This window comes from Budorcas taxicolor, chromosome 4 (genome assembly GCF_023091745.1).
Source record: "Budorcas taxicolor isolate Tak-1 chromosome 4, Takin1.1, whole genome shotgun sequence".
Classification (NCBI taxonomy): Eukaryota; Metazoa; Chordata; class Mammalia; order Artiodactyla; family Bovidae; genus Budorcas; species Budorcas taxicolor.
Window position 1 is genome coordinate 76,703,274 of NC_068913.1, and position 15,769 is coordinate 76,719,042.

At 50.5% G+C, this 15,769-nt stretch overlaps 1 protein-coding gene across 1 annotated transcript in view; it reads left to right on the plus strand.

Moving 5' to 3' along the window:
* The window catches only part of TNS3 (tensin 3), a 185,372-nt gene that overhangs the window by 29,021 nt on the left and 140,582 nt on the right, over positions 1-15,769 (plus strand). Inside the window, exon 4 of the mRNA XM_052638481.1 lies at positions 10,218-10,256. Coding sequence (XP_052494441.1) covers positions 10,218-10,256 — 39 coding nt within the window. The remainder of the gene's footprint in view (positions 1-10,217; positions 10,257-15,769) is intronic.

The following is a 15,769-nucleotide window of genomic DNA, read 5'->3' on the forward strand; positions in this document are numbered from 1 at the left end:
AGGATTTTGCAAATGTGGATGGAGGTTTAGCTTCATCATGGTGAACTCCTGTGGGTTTAGTGGGACATGTTTATGTGGACATTCAGAATGAGCTAGCTGGCCCTGTGCAGCCTAATGCTAAAGTTTTAAGATTTTCTTGTGAGAGTTGATGATAAGTTATGATCTATTAAAATTTGTCATTTTTTTTTCTCCCTTTTCTTGTCAGTCCTTCCCTGGATCAAAGGACAGTTGGCAAAAACCAGGTTATTCATTGTACTATTCTTAGATAATTCTGACAAAGTATTTTTTGAGAAATTTCTTTGGTATTCCCCCTTTGTGGCACGTACCATGTCCGTCCTTAAAAACGGCTGCTTCTGTAGGTGCCTTTTCTTCCTTTCCTCTTTGTAACAAGAAGGAGAGTGTTAAAAAGTCATGGGGGTGGTGTCATAGCATTTCTAAGCTCTTCTCTCAAAAAAAGCAAAAGCACACACAGTTTTTGTCCTGAATTTTTGGTGCGGCTCCTGACTCTGTTTCTCCTGGCTCCACCCAGCTTGTACTACAAAGTGTTGTTATTTAGGCTGTTCTGGTTGAGATGTTTAAGCCTGAAGGAAGGGTCCTTTTTCCTGTGTTGCTGTCTGCAAAGACTTCTCAGCCTTGCAGGTGTCCTTGTAGAATGAGAGACAAGGAAAGAGCTTGGTGCCTGGTGCAGGGGAGAGGGGAGGGGAGGGAGGGGATGAGTTGGGGAAGAAGGGAGGGAGAGGGACTTGCTGTCCCGGAAAGGGGAGGGGAGGGGCTAAGTGGAGAAGGGGAGGGGCTTGCTGGGGGAGAGGGGAAGGGCTTGCTGGGGGAGGGGGAGAGGCTTAGTGGGAAGAGAGGGAAGGAGAAGTCTTGATGGGAGGAAGGGCTCAGTTAGGGAGCAAGCACGTCTATCTCATCTGTGTGTCTCCTGAAGAAGGAGCCTGTAGTCCAGCCTTGAAGTAGGGGCATGAGTCGGTAGGAAGGGAAAGATGGGCTTTCTCAGCGGAGGAACCAGCCAAAGGGGCTCCGAGGGGAGAGATGACCCTGGGCCTCTGTGGATGGAGAGGCAAGGTGAGGGGGAGCGTGGAGCTGCAGTGCGGAGTCTGACACTGTGCTGGATCCCTGCGCTCCAGGGAGGGCAAGGCCCTGTGTGTGGCCTGCCCACCTTGGGCCAGCGTGCACCCTGGGGTGGGGCTGCTTCCTTCTTGGGGTGCCTGTGTGATGGGACGCTCTCCTGCCTTTCTGAGGGTGACAGGAGCAGCCCCCTAGAAGGATGCATGCAGCTGTCCTGTGGAGTACTGACCGGTGCGGGCCTGCAGGCCCAGCGACACCGGAGCAAGCCAAGGCAGCTGTGTGGAGGTGCCGTTTCTGCCCTCCTGTTGGGGGTCCTTGGGAATGTCCTGCCACCGGTGCTTGGGTCCCATCCAGTCATCCCCATGCGCCTTCTCATCATTCAGGATCTTCACATTTATTTTGAGCAGAAACAAAGCAAAACATTTTGCTTAATGTGGTCCTTAACTTGCTAAGACCACCGGTTGAGTTGTATTCTCTGCATTAACTGCCAGACATGCCATCTAAACATATCCTTCCCAGAAGCACGTGGAGTTCTGGGGAGCCGTGTGTGTCCCCTTGGTCACAGGCCACACTGTGGGACAGCACTTCTCAGATTTCCTTGGTCCTCCCAGGCCCGTCTTGGTGAACAGGGGGTCAGGGAGGTGCGCTCCTGTTCCTCCGCCTTGAATGTGATGACAGAGGCAGTCTTGCTGCTGCAGCTGCATCCTCAGGAAATGCTGTCTGACCACTGCTGTGGGGTGTCTGTGTCGGGAGAGACAGATAGAATCCTCCCAGCCCGACAGGATGGTCCTCTTGGAGGGATGGGAGTTTCCATCACAGTCTGATGGCGTGTATCTTGACAGCCTTTCCTGATATCCCTCTTGTGAGGTGATAGTATCCATTTCACAGTCGAGGAAGACTGAGTTCAGATAGCAGGGGGCCACCTGAGTCTCTCAGGCCAATTGGGAGAGAGCAGAGGGCATTCTAGTAACTGAATGTCAGTCTCTGAAGCAGAGTCCTAAGCTTTTTGTGTTCTTCCATAGCTGACTCTGTGGCACTTGAAACTAAGATATATAGTTTAAAATAAACTTTTAACACTGAAGCATGCATTCAGAAAGGTCACTGATCATAAATGTCCAGCTTGATGTGTTTTGATGGTGGGTGCATCTGTGTGGTCACATCACACGTGGGGAGTTGGTGTCTGCTCGGCGCTTTGCAGTCCTTCTGTGCCTCTGGGGCCCTCCACTTGCTTGCACGCAGCTTGAGTTTGCTGGCCTTTGCACCCGAAGCAGAGGACTCCCAGAGTACACACTCTCTCCCCCATCTTCCTCATTCTGCCACTGACATCTGAGCCCCTCCTCTGTCACCTCGTGGTGCACCCAGTGTTTTTTAAAGTGCCTTGCCTGTTGGGACACAGTGAAAGAGGGGGGTGTTCTGCCATGCGTGGGCTTCTTGCAAGAAATTATTGCAAGAAAAATAAAAATAGTTTTTAGAAGACTTATCTAAGGGAAACTATAGTGAAATGATCCCAGTGATTTTCCTTCTCTCTCTTCCACCCGCCCCCTGCATCCAGGGGCTGTGGGGGACAGGCGGGACCAATAAGGCTTAATTGTATTTGTAGGGCGGTGTGTTCTCATGCGGATTAGACAGGCTAAATTGAGCTTTAACTCTCAGTGGGAGAACAGTTTCCTAAGGAATGTGAACCTAATTAGGGATTCCAGGGTCATGCTTGATAAAGTTAAGGAAAAGTGCTTGAAGGAGGCAAATAAGTTAATAAAGCCTTGAAGATTGGCATTTTGGGAGCCATCCCTTTGCATGGAGTCTGTGATTCTTTGGAGGTTTGTGTTGGACCCCTCACTGGAGTTCCCCCACCCCAGAGGAGCATTTTTACGGACCACCTTCCCAAATCTGCCTGGATGACATTGTGAGAATGGCCTTCATTCCCCATTGGCCCTCTCAGGCCCTTTGATGGTGGGTGCAGTGGACTGAATGTGGCCCCATACCCAAATGCATAGGTAGTTACCTCAACCCCCAGGACTTCAGAACGTGAATGGACTTGGAAATAGGGTCTTTTAAGAGGTTTTGTTGTTTTCCTTCAGTCCCTCAGTCCTGTCTGACTCTTTGTGACCCCATAGACTGGAGTACACCATGCGTCCCTGTCCTTCACTATCTCCTGGAGTTTGCTCAAACTCATGTCCATTAAGTTGATCATGCCATCCAACCATCTCATCCTCTGCCCCTTCTCATGCCCTCAATTTTCCCCAGCATTAGGGTCTCTTCCAGTGAGTCAGCTCTTCACATCAGGTGGCTAAAGTATTGGAGCTTCAGCTTCAGCATCAGTCCTTCCAATGAATATTCAAGGTTGATTTCCTTTAGGATGGACTGGTTTGCTCTCCTTGCAGTCCAAGGGACTCTCAAGAGTCTTCTCCAGCACCCCAGTTCAAAAGCATCAATTCTTTAATGCTCTGCCTTCTATATGGTCCAACTGTCACATCTGTACATGACTGCTGGAAAAACCATAGCTTTGACTAGATGGACGTTGGTCAGCAAAGTAATTGCCTCTGCTTTTTAATATGCTGTCTAGGTTTAAAGAGGTGGTGAAGGTATAATGGGATCCTATGGGTGGTCCTGTCCTCATACAACTGGTGTCCTTGCAAGAGGAAATTGCAAGAGGAAATTGCACGAGGGAAGACAGGGCGAGGAGCTTCTGCACGCCAATGAGAGAGGGCTCAGGAGAAATCGGCCCTGCTGGCACGTTGGCCTCTGACCCCATCTCTGGGACTGTGATGACACATTTCTGTTGTGGTATACTCAGGCTGTGGTATTACTTATGGCGTCCTGAGCCCACTAAGACAGCAGACATGCTCCTTCTCGGACTGTGAGCTCTAGGGGAGGGCAGCTTTCCTCTTCTCATCATTCTATCCCCTAGTTATAATAAATGGTAGTAATGGAAATAGAGATAATTGGACTTTTATCTTTTCTCAGTCATCTGTAATGGGCATAGAAAACATCTTGCTACTTTATTGATCAGTAACATGAAATTAAAGAAGTAGAAGGTGTGCAGTCATACAAAATAAAGATGATAATGAAGTTTCTGCTCCTCCTCCCACCAGACTGCTGCCCTGTGCAGAGACAAGGGAGGTGTCACCCCCACCCTATTATTGTGAAGTCCCCTCAGCCAGTGATCCACCGTTACTCTAAAGTCACCTCGGCCAGTGTTTCCGCCATAACTGTAAAGTCGCCTCGGGTGGTATATCCACCATTACTGTAAAGTCCCCTCAGCCAGCGTATCCATGTCCATTTCTTCCAGCTCCTGGTCTAGAGTGCAAGGGGGAGAAGGTGGCCTGTGACTTAATAGGTTGACATGGAAAAGAAATTGCTTCAATCTTGATTTCATTGTGAGTTTCCTTTGCAGAGTCTTTATCTTTGCAAAGATAAAACAGAGGAAAACTTTACTCCAGATTTTGCATAACCTGGGTTGGAATTCAAATAACTGTGCTAAACTAATTTTATTTAATGATGCAATGTGTGCCTAGAGCGAGGCCTTTTGTACTTGGTGCAGCTCAGCAGACTGCCTTCAATCCCACGAGCCAATCGGTTCACCCTGTTTGCTCGTGTTGCACTTTTGTGATGGAGAATGGGTCTGTCTCTGCACAGGTGTTCAGTTTCTGAATGCATTTTGATCATTGTTGGCTGTTGAACCGATCTGTATTTCCAAGATCCTGGCACGGGTTGGATCTGCTCAGGCTGGCTTGATGCCGACCTGGAGAGATTCATCTGGCAGAATTATCTGGGAAACGAGTGGGAATAAATGGCAGGAGGAGAGACCATGCTGGAGACTTTGGTGGTGGCATCTGAAAACATGGTATGTGCCAGACGCTCTAGGGCACGTGCGTCTGTGGGCTTCTGGGGAGCTCGTTCATGGGACTCAGCACAGTTGGGATTCTCAATGGTTCTGGGGGTTAAACTCTCCTTCATGCACACAGTGATGTGCAGAGCATCAGTGATGCCTTTGGAGAAGCTGGTGAGAAAAATGTCACTCTTTCTGTGGCTTTGTCCAAAGTAAAATTTAAGAAGAAACAATGCCAATAGAGCTGAACTCATTGTTTCGTGGTACCCCTGAGGAGGAAAACGTGTGAGAAGGAAATCTCTGTGAGGTACATGGAGACCTGAAGTGTGATCTCCCTCCAGGATTCATCTCCAGACAGGAGCAGAGGTGCCTGTGGGCTGTCAGAGGTGGCCTTATGCCTCCGGAGAAAGTGCCTTGCCACAGACCTGGGCTTGGCCCTGGGGCGTCCACTGAGTACCACGGTTCTTCAGGGTAGTGCTGGGCTGGGCTTTTGTAGTGTGTACACACATGCACACTCACACAGACAGACACACAGTCACATAGGGACACACACACAACTCTCACCCACATTCTCATCCTTACACACTCATTCACAGACACTCATGTGTTCTCACACACTCTTCTTTACACCCTCGCTCTCACACACTCCGCACACTCTTACAGCCCTCCTCTACCCTCCCTCACCCTCGTATACTCACCTGCACTCCCATTTCCTGCTGCACAGTCACTTTGGGTGCAAGGGCCCCGCTTCCCACCTCTGTCCTGCTCACCTGCCCACCCGCTGGCTTTGGGACAGGGTGCTGATACCAGCAGGCAGCCGGCGCCACGTCGCCAGGTGTGCCGGGTGCAGCCCTGTTTGTTTGTGGTTGCCCTTGGTAACGGTGACTTGGCCCCGCACAGAGCGACAGGCCATTAAGTCCGGTCTCTAGGGCTTCCTTAGTCACTAGTGGGCGCTGGCTCAGCCTCCTGCCCTGTCCCTCCCACATGATGTGTCAACTGCACTCCCAGGCTCCTCCTGGCGAGAAAGGGGAGACGTTTCTATTAGGAGAGGAATGTGGAATTTGGCCCCCGTGGCCACCAAACTAGAAGATTGTGCCTGTGTGGCCCGGCCTCCTTGGGATTCAGTGCTCTGGGCACCGACAGGACGCTCACCAGCTACCGGGGTTGTGCGGGCCGGTGAGGGCTGGGGAGGAGGACCTGCAGGTGCCCTGGCCCTGCTGTGATTGAGCCACTGGCATCCCCGTGAGGTTGCCCTGCTGGAGGTGACGCAACCCTGTTTTCGTCTGCTGCCGCTGGTTCAGGCCACCTCACACATCAGGCAAGGGGCTCAGTGAGGGGGGAGCCGCCCAGTCCCTCTGAACGTGGAGACCATGCACTCCGGGAGCTGTGGGCCTGCTCAGTTTTCAGCTCCTTCTGTGAGCTGGAACTGGCCCTGCAGAGGCCAAATGCTAAGGCAGCACCGGCTCCTTCCTGCTGAGGATGGCCAAGGCCACCTGCAAATGAACGAGCACCATGGCATTTCCTGTTGTCAAATGAAAATAGCAGAAGACCCTGACGGCATGGTGAGGCCTGTGATCAGAAGAGATGAGGGGAGAAAGCAGGTGAGCCTGTCCCACCGTCACTGACCCGACCTGAACCCAGGACGGCCGCCCTCGGCACGGTTCCCTGGTGTCTTCATCCTGAGGGGGAGGCAGGCAGAGCCTGCAGCCATGGGGGCTCCAGTGCTGGATGTGGCCCCTCAGAGAAGCCCTGGTTTCTCTCTCTGGTCAGGCTGTAGGCTGCTCGTGTCCCTGATGCGGAGCAGGGCAGCCCATGTGAGAACATGCTGTGTCCTCCCCGTTGATTGCTTCACGGTTCTGCCAGACTGTGGTCAGCTGCCTCCCTCTTTCTTATTCTAAGGAAATGTATGTGATTTCCATGTGGTTCCCATCCTGGGATTTGGTTTGAGCCACATTGAAGGGACATGTGTCAGTGTGTCCACTTGATGAAGGTCTTTACTACCGTAGGTGTTTATAGTTCTTGATGTAAACATTAGCTTTCTCTGTATGGAAAGGTTGCCTTCCTCCCAGACCATCTTCTTTTCTCTCAGTTGGTACTTCTTGTGCATTTTTGTTTGCAAGTTCATTCTAACTCCAGGTCCTTCTGCAGACGTGTTACAGTCTGCATTTCACAGCAGTGTGTGTTAAAACAGACAGTAGGGCTGGTAATCAATTCCCTGGACCAGAGGCTCTTTTCTCTGGAATACAGCGCTGTTGCTTGACGTTTACTCCCCTGAACTGAGGTGCTTGCTCCCCTGAAATGGGGAGCCCCATGCTCACTTTCTAATGAAGAATACAGTTTATGCAGTTTGTGTTAGTGGGTGTCTCCTCCCTGAGGACTTGTCTTTTTTAACTGTTGTTTTCTGTGAAGGACAGTGAGTGCCTGACAAGAGAAGGTACTTAGTATAAATAAGATGGGGGTGTTGAATGCATAGCTCCTAAGTGATGTCAGCCTTCGATGGGGCTTACTGTGATGGCCCCGGGAGGTGGGATTTGGGGAGCCCCACTGCACGGAGCCCTCTTTCGTTTTCTGGAAGACACCCTGGGGCCAGGCCAGGTGGTAGGTGTCACTGCATTTCATGTGGCTGCAGGGGATGTGGGAGACGCAGGACATGCTTGACTTCTGGATGGTCCTGGGTTGCTGTTTTTAAAACTCGAACTTCTGATATTACACAGGGCTTTTGCTTTTGTTCTCTTAACAAACACATCTTCCAGATAATTACTGTACTTTATTTTTCAGGCCAGTGTTAGACTTACAGAAAAATTAAACAAGTGAGTTAACCTGTGCCCACTTTTCTCCCCAATTTCCCCTATGATTAATACCTTGCATTAGTGTGGTACACTTGTTATATTTGATGAGACAGTACTGAGACATTATTAACCCTAGTGGCTTCCCTGGTGGCTCAGATGGTAAAGACTCTGCCTGCAATGTGGGAGACCCGGATTCGATCCCTGGGTCAGAAAGATTTCTTGGAGAAGGGAATGGCAACCCACTCCAGTATTCTTGCTTTGATAATTCCATGGACAGAGAAGCCTGGCGGGCTACAGTTCACGGGGTCACAAAGAGTCAGACACGACTGAGCGACTAACACTATCACTGTTAACCATAGTTTATAATTTACATGGTGTTATACATTCTAGGATTTGAACAAATGTATAATGACATGTGCAGCTTCCCAGGTGGCGCTAGTGATAAAAAAACCTTCCTGCCAGTGCAGAAGATATAAGAGATGTGGGTTTGATCCCTGGGTTTGGAAGATCCCCTGGAGGAGGGCATGGCAACCCACTTCAGTATGCCTGCCTGGAGAATCCCATGGACAGAGGATCCTGGCAGGCTACAGTCCATGGGGTTGCAAAGAGTTGGACATGACTGAAGCAACTTAGCACACATGCCACATAATGATATATATTTACCACTACAGTAGCACAAAGAACCATTTTCCTAACCTAAAGCTCCACCTTCTCATGTGTCCCCTAGTCCCTGGCATCCACTGATCTTTTTACTGTCCCCCTAGTTTGCTTTTTCCAGAATGTCACAAAGTTGGAATCATATGGTACGCAGCCTTTTCAGACTGGCTTCTTTCATTTAGTAAATAAGTATTTAAGGTTCTTGTATATGTTTTCATAGCTTGACAGCTCATTTCATCAGTAGAATTGGTATTCCACTGCATGAAATATGGGTAGTGCTTTGTCAAAGGTAGGAGCTCTGATTGCTTGCACAGTTCTCACCAGTGTGCCAAGCATTTAGTGAAGCACCAGGGCACGAGCCTGCACCAAGTGAGAACTGTACACAGGATAAATTAATCACCGTGTTCCATGACCATGCAGCTCCTTGTCTGACCGCCAGCACATCCATCCTGTAAGCATCTGTGCATGTGTTCCCAAACATTGTTCGTGCTTCCCTGGAATTCTCAGTGTGGAGTGAAGCAACCCTCAGCTCAGTGATTCTGTACTGTGGAGAGGGGGGCTGCCAGGTAGAGAGGAAGAAGAGGGGGTGCCAGGAGAGAGGGCCCCTGTCCCAGACAAGAGCATGAGTCAGAACCCTGGTGGAGTTATGATGTGTCCCAGACAAATGAATGACTGTGTATCATGTTCCTTGAGGAACTTTGTAAGATAAGCAAGAGAACTATAAATAGTTGTCATGGCAAGAACCAAGGGTGCACTGCTGCCCACTCCAGCTCACAAGGACAATTAGTCAGATCCCTGGAATTTCTGCTACCATTGCACATTTTTAGAAAACTCTTTGAGGATTGAGCCACAAGGGGTCTGGGGGGAAGAAAGTCAGGAGGAGCTGAGTCCGGCTTGCAGGTGCTAGAATCCTGGCCATTCAGAACTGCAGGAAGCAAACCCGATTTCCTCACTTGCTGATAGCCCTTTCTGTTCAGGGAGGGCTCTATGTTCCTGAGAGGAGATGCTGCCCTGTGTCAGCTTCTGTTCTGAGCACCACAAGCTCTTACTGCCTCCAGTTCTCTGATGAGGGAACCAAAGCCCAGAGTGGTTGGAGCCCAAAGTCCCATGGCCAGGAAGCTGTGGAGCAGAAGACGCCACCCCCTACAAGACAGACTTGAGAGCTGGGGTATTTATCCCACTGGGTCTGTCGTCCTGGGCGCCAGTAACTGTGTTTCTTCTGACCTCTTTGCAGCTGTGGCCTTATCATATTGGTCTGTGTGTCTTTCTTAATGTGTTCACATCTGCAGGGGCCTCGGTGGAGTAAGAGGGACTCCTTTCCCACTGTCTCACGTAGTAAACTCCAGCCTAGAGTGAAATGTCCACATTTAGACTCTGATTTTAGTTCCACTTGTGGAAATAGTTCTGGAAGAGGCATTCTGTTTTATAGAGAATGCAGGCTCTGAGTGTGTTTGTGAGATGCTGGGGCAGCTGGAAGACCCCCAGGCAGACCTCCCTCCCCTCCCTCTCCTGGCCCTGCTCCCTGTGCTCCCAGGTGAGAAATGCTTTGCACTAGCTCAGAAGTTCCTGGCCTGGGAGTCCCCTAGGCCTTCCAAATTAAACATGAAGGTCCTGTATTTATGAGCACTGGGCATTTCTCTTGAGGAGAGAGGTCCATGGTTTTAATGACATTCTCTGAAAAGGATTAGGACTTTATGAAAACGAACAAAAATCTGGACTCTGTAAACTCTAGGTCTTTCTTGTCTTGAGATCCTGAAACTGTGACTGTGAATGTGGTCAGAGGTGCTTTCAGGCTTGGGAGCCTCACCTGATTGTGATGCCAGGTTTCTTCTTGAGAGCACCACCGTTTATCATGTTTCTTCTCCCTTTAGGTGGTGAGTCCCCACTGTGCGCAAGTCCACCTGGAACAGGTAAGTCACTGGCATTTCCTTGAGACTCTTCCTGCTGTGCCCTCTTTGTGGAGTCTTCCGCCAGGATCCTCTCCCTCTGTTTGAGCTGTGGCTTTTGTTCACAGAGGTCTCTGGGGACCCTGGACCACCTTGCACTAGCTGTTTGCATACTTGCCTAAAGATGGGTGAAGCATGCACTCCTTTGTAAGAACTACCTTTCTGATCAGTTAGTTACTTCAGGAATTCATTTCCCTGAGCCGGAGTTTCCCCTGCTGTAACACAGAGATGCTGCTTGTGCATTTTCTTAGTGATAACGATGTGGGCAGAGCACTTGTGTCCCAGGTGTCTGCAGAGCGCACAATGTGTTGGCTTTGGAACAGGAAGCTCTGACCATCTTTCTATCAGATTGGAGGTAAACAATGATAACACTTTCACTTTGGCAAATCTTTATCCTTGTCTGCTTTCCAAATGGAAATGTTCTTTGAATGTTATTGTGCCTCTGGGTGTTTTCTTTGCCACCTCCCACTTCCTTACTGCCCCCCCCCCTGCCGCCGTTGTGAGGCAGGGGTAGGGGCGGGGGAGGTCAGCCTTTTGTTAATAACTTAGTAGCCGTTTGTAGGACACCTGGCTCAGTGCACTTCCAGGACAACAGGAGGCCGACAACCCTCTTCTCTTATTGCAAATTGGAAGCGGCTCCCTGGGGGAGTGTGGGCCTTTCCCAGCCTCACCTGTGAGGAGAGGAAACAGGTGTGCCCTGGCGCCTCCTCCAGGATGATATTAGGTGTTCTCTGTGCTTTCCAGTCTGGATGTGGCACCATGCCCTCAATCCCGGTTTTGCCATATACAGATTCCAAAGTCCTGCTATGGGTTTTGCCCATCTTCCTGCTTCCGGGGCCTCTGTTGGTTGAGAGCCCAGTGGCTTCTAGAGCCAGAGCTGGTTTTTCCCTGGAGCAACAGTAGACACCCTCCAAAGGGCTCAGCCCTGAGTTCTGCATGTGATTTTCTCTCCTAAAACTCAGGAAGTGCTATGTCCCCCAGGCTGCTGGAGAAATAAATAAATTGTAGCGGAAAGGTAGGCAGCCCAGCCTGGCCTGTGCCGCTCCATCTGCCTGTGCTGGGCAGGGTGGTGTAAATGCACCAGCTTTGGTGGAGATTTAGTGAAGGGCTTTCTGATACAGTGTGACTTCTCAGGGCAGAAAGCACAAAAGCAACTTTTTGTCTCCTGGCCCTGCATCAGTCAAGAACCTTCTCTAGCACCATGACTTGGCATTTTGGATTGGCAAGGGTGGACCTCCAGATTACAGCAACTGTCCCCATGTCACCTTGGGAACCAGAGGGCTGTGTGGGTCCTCACCAGGCCACTGAGATCCTGGTTCTATTTCTCCCTTTGTTATAGTGATTGAGTACCTGCTCTTAGACATGTTTGCCCAGAGGTCACCTTGGCTCACCCACCCGAGACACGAAGAACCTGGGAAAAGTTAAGTAGCTTTCCAAAGCCACAGGCATTGATAGGCCTTCGCCTCTGATCTTGGCTTCTTTTGCTGGCACCTGACAGTGAGAGGTGAGACAGGTTCATTGGCATAAACAGTCAGAGTTTAAAATCAAGGATATACCGCATTTTAAAATCAAGGATAACTGCGCAGGGAAAAACTCATATTCTGTCAGGGGAGCTCAAGAGGAAATTGGTGGTAATTTGGCACCTGTGGGAAAATGGTCAGAGGAGATGTGGATCTCAGGTGCCCAATGGCCAGGCGATCCCACCTCTCGTCCCAGCGCTGCTTGAACTTATACAGGTCCCCTTATCCCTCCAGCTTCATCCTCTTGGGTTATCAGTGGTCGTGGGGACTCATCAGCCTTTTAGGTTTGGGAGAGGGAGCTGTGTCTTTATTCACTTGAAGCTGTGGTGGTGGTCAGCTCTAGGGTGTGAATGCCTCTTCCCACCCATCTGTGCCCGGCCCTCTGACCACTTTTGTGCCTGGGACCCTTCACCTGGCGATCGCCTGCTATGCAGATGTCACCTGAGAGCAGGGAGTCCTTCTGGGCAGTGGAGGAATAGCTGCATCTCAGCTCTCTTTAACTCTGAGCCACCAGGTCTGCCTGCATTCCTGGGGCCACAGCAGCCTGGGGCATGTTTCCGTGAACACACTCGGGCATAATTCACTGTCCTCACTAGAGAGAGGTCGGTGATGGGCCATACCAGCAGGATGTGACAGCCTCCCATGACTGCTGCAGGGGCCCCTGCACTTGATGAAGTTACGGTGTGTGAGCGTCTTTGCTGGACAAGGCACATTTGTGACTGCCTGGGGTGTTTGGGACAAGGGACTCAGGGATCCTTCATGTGTTTGTCACACTTTGAACCCTTGGCTATTTGCGTTGATGCTCATTTTTCTAGCTTTTTTTCCCTTCTGGTTGTAGATCTTTAGTTTATTGTGATGGTTTAAAAGGTGGGTGTGAAGTTTGGCTAAAAATGGCAGGCAGTGGGGCTGAGAAAAAGATCTGGGAGGCAAACCTCCTTTTATAAATGTTAACTTAGCTGATGAAACCGTGCAGACAGGCTCCACGTTTCTTGGAAGCCAGTGTAAAAAGGAAACCACGTTATCGGCACGTGCCTTATCAGCAAGGAGGGGAAAAGGCAAATCAGTGGAGAAAGTGTCATGTGGAAAATTGTGCAGGGTGTTGACTGTGTGTATGGGACAGGTGCTGAACCACAGCTGCCCAGAAATGCTCCCCCCTCGTCCCAGATGGAGATGAATTACTGTTTTAGAGGAATATCAGATACGAGCTTTGAAGTGCATCTTATCAGATCCTTAGGCACTGCTGTGGCTGTGGCCGTGGGCACGGCGTTTAGAAATGGAAAAGGATAACGACTGCTTCTCTGTCTGTCTGGCTCACGTTGTGGACTCCGTGGCCTGTGTTCTGCTGGGCTGTACAGTGGATGCATCACTGTTTCTCTAGGTGTCCACGATCATTAGCGATGGGAGAGGTAGCCAGGCTCTTCAAAACGGAGTCACTTGTATGCTCTAGCCGTTTCTGTAGATCTACGTGCACGCTCACGGGCGCATCCAGCACAGAGTATAGCAGTGATTCCAAGCGTGGGCTGGAGTCCCCCCACCAGGCTGTGACAGTAGAGAGCTGCGTGACCTTGAACTGAGCCCTCTTACTTCTGGGATCTGCTTTCGTCTTCTGTAGAGGGGGGATGCTACCACCTTCCTCGCGGGTCATTGTAAGGATGATGGGATGAAGTAACGTATGACGATTCTTAGCACCGGCTCTGGTATAAGGAACGTACACAGTGAGTGGGGGAAACCCTTATTTGTTGTTCAGTGAAGTCAGGAGGGCGATAAAGGCTCGCGCCGCCTTTGCTGTTTGTGTTTTGTTTTTGGTCCGTGCTCTCTCGCCGTCAGCCGGGGAGACCCAGTTTGGTCGGTTTCGTCGCGTGCTCGCCTGCTGCGGGAGGGTGAGGGCACCTTGACAGGCTCTTCTGAGACCTTGGCTCTTGCCGTCTCTCATTTAGAGACGCAGAGGGACTCAGGAAGCCCGCGGGAAAGCGCCTGTGGTCGGGATGCAGGTGGCGTGAAAGCCTCCAGGTGGTGGCAGGCGGACCGATTACAGGATCTTCTCGCGACACAGGCCTCACGAAGCTCTGAACTTGGCCTGACAGCTTTTTACTGACGTGCGAGGCAGTGGTGTTTGTTTTTCCACGTTATCTTTGCCCTTCCAGCGCTGCCCGAGGGGGTGCATTCGTATCAGTGCACCAACGGAAACTCATTCCTGGGTGCAGGTGTAGCTTTCACGGGGACCCTGGGAGTCCATGTGTGTGAGCCACCCACGCAGCCACACCCACGGGAAGCACGCATGGGCCTCTCTCCCGGCTGGAGAGGCCCCGGAGAAGCCAGTCCTGGGGAAGCCCCTCGCTGCTTGGTGTCTGAGTTCATTCTCTTCAGAGCAGCTGCCGTCCTTGAAAGAGGCCGTGCCCCCGCCTCCCGGGGCCACGTGCGGGCGGCGGTCAGGGCAGTGTCAGGCCCAGCGGAGGGCGCAGGTGCAGGCCTTCACCTGGCGGCTGGCACGCACACAGCCCATTGTTTTGCTTGGCCACTGTGGTTTCTCCAACTGGAGGAGAGGTTGTATAAGAATAGCTTCTGAAATTTGAGCCAGCTGTTTACTGAACTCGGGCGGCTTTATTTCTCCTTGTTTAATTAAAGTGAAGACAATGGGTAGTTTCTGCCAAAGGTGACATTAGGAGTCACATTACACTGTCTCAGGCTATAGTTTCCAACCTGCCTGTGACAGCTACACCTTTGTATTTGTGTGTCTGTGCGTGCATGCTTAGTCCCTCAGTCGTGTCCGACTCTGTGCGGCCCTCTAGCCTGCCAGGCTCCTCTGTCCGTGGGATTCTCCAGGCAAGAATACTGGAGTGGGTTGCCGTTTCCTCCTCCAGGGAATCTTCCTGTCCCAGGGATCGAACCCGTGTCTCCCACACCTCCTGCATTGGCAGGCTGATTCTTTACCGTCTGAGCCACCGGGGAGCCCCTTGTTCAATAAAGTTGACTTAAACTCACAAAGTCAGAGGAAGTGGTCATGAAATGGCGCTGACAGGGGGGCTCCTGGACTGTTGAGGACACGTGCCCATGAGCATGTGCTGTCATTGCCACAGTGCCCACGAGTGACCTGAGACAGGTTCTCTCAAAAGTACTGAATTATTTCAGTAAGGATAATTAGGAGTTTGAGATAAGAGAAAAAAAAGATACTCTGATGATATTCCCTTTATTTTACTGCAAAATTAGGTGACAACGACAGATTACAGGCTTTCTGTTGGTACTGATTTGTGAAGAAGTATTACTGAAGCTCATGGAACCTTGTCCCTCCTGCTGGCTCCCATCCATAGCAGGCTCTCTGTAGGAATTTCTTGTCCTTATCTATAAGCGCAGGTATTTGATTTGATGCTGCTTATCCCTGCTCGTAGGTTGTTTCTATTTGTGTAGTGAACTTCAGAGGCACAGACATGGGTCTGCATACCACAGCAGGGTCTTAGCTGAGTGATAAATGCTATTTTCTGAAAGTCAAAAACACGTGTATACATGTGCCTACACACATGTGGGGATGCACAGCTGCCCCTTCAGAGGCTGTCTGTCTCATTAGAACATATTTGACCAGAATCGGTAGCTCAGTGAGTAGAGAATCTGCCTGCAGTGCAGGAGACCCGGGTTGGGAAGATCCCCTGGAGAAGGAAGTGGCAAACCACTCCAGTGTTCTTGCATGGAAAACCCTGTGGACAGAAGAGCCTGGTGGGGTACAGTCCATGGGATCGCAAGAGTCTCACACAACTTAGCAACTAAACCACCACCATGATGAGATTAATTTGTTTCAGGCCAAAATACACTTGCAAACTTCCTTGTTCTTTAATCCCTCTGATCTTAGAAATAGAGAAAAGTCTCAAGAATCATGTCAGATCAAAGGCCAAGTCTTCCACTTGGTCAGTGGAACCAACTTAATATCTATGTTTTTGGTAAAAAGCCAGGTGAGACTCAAATAAA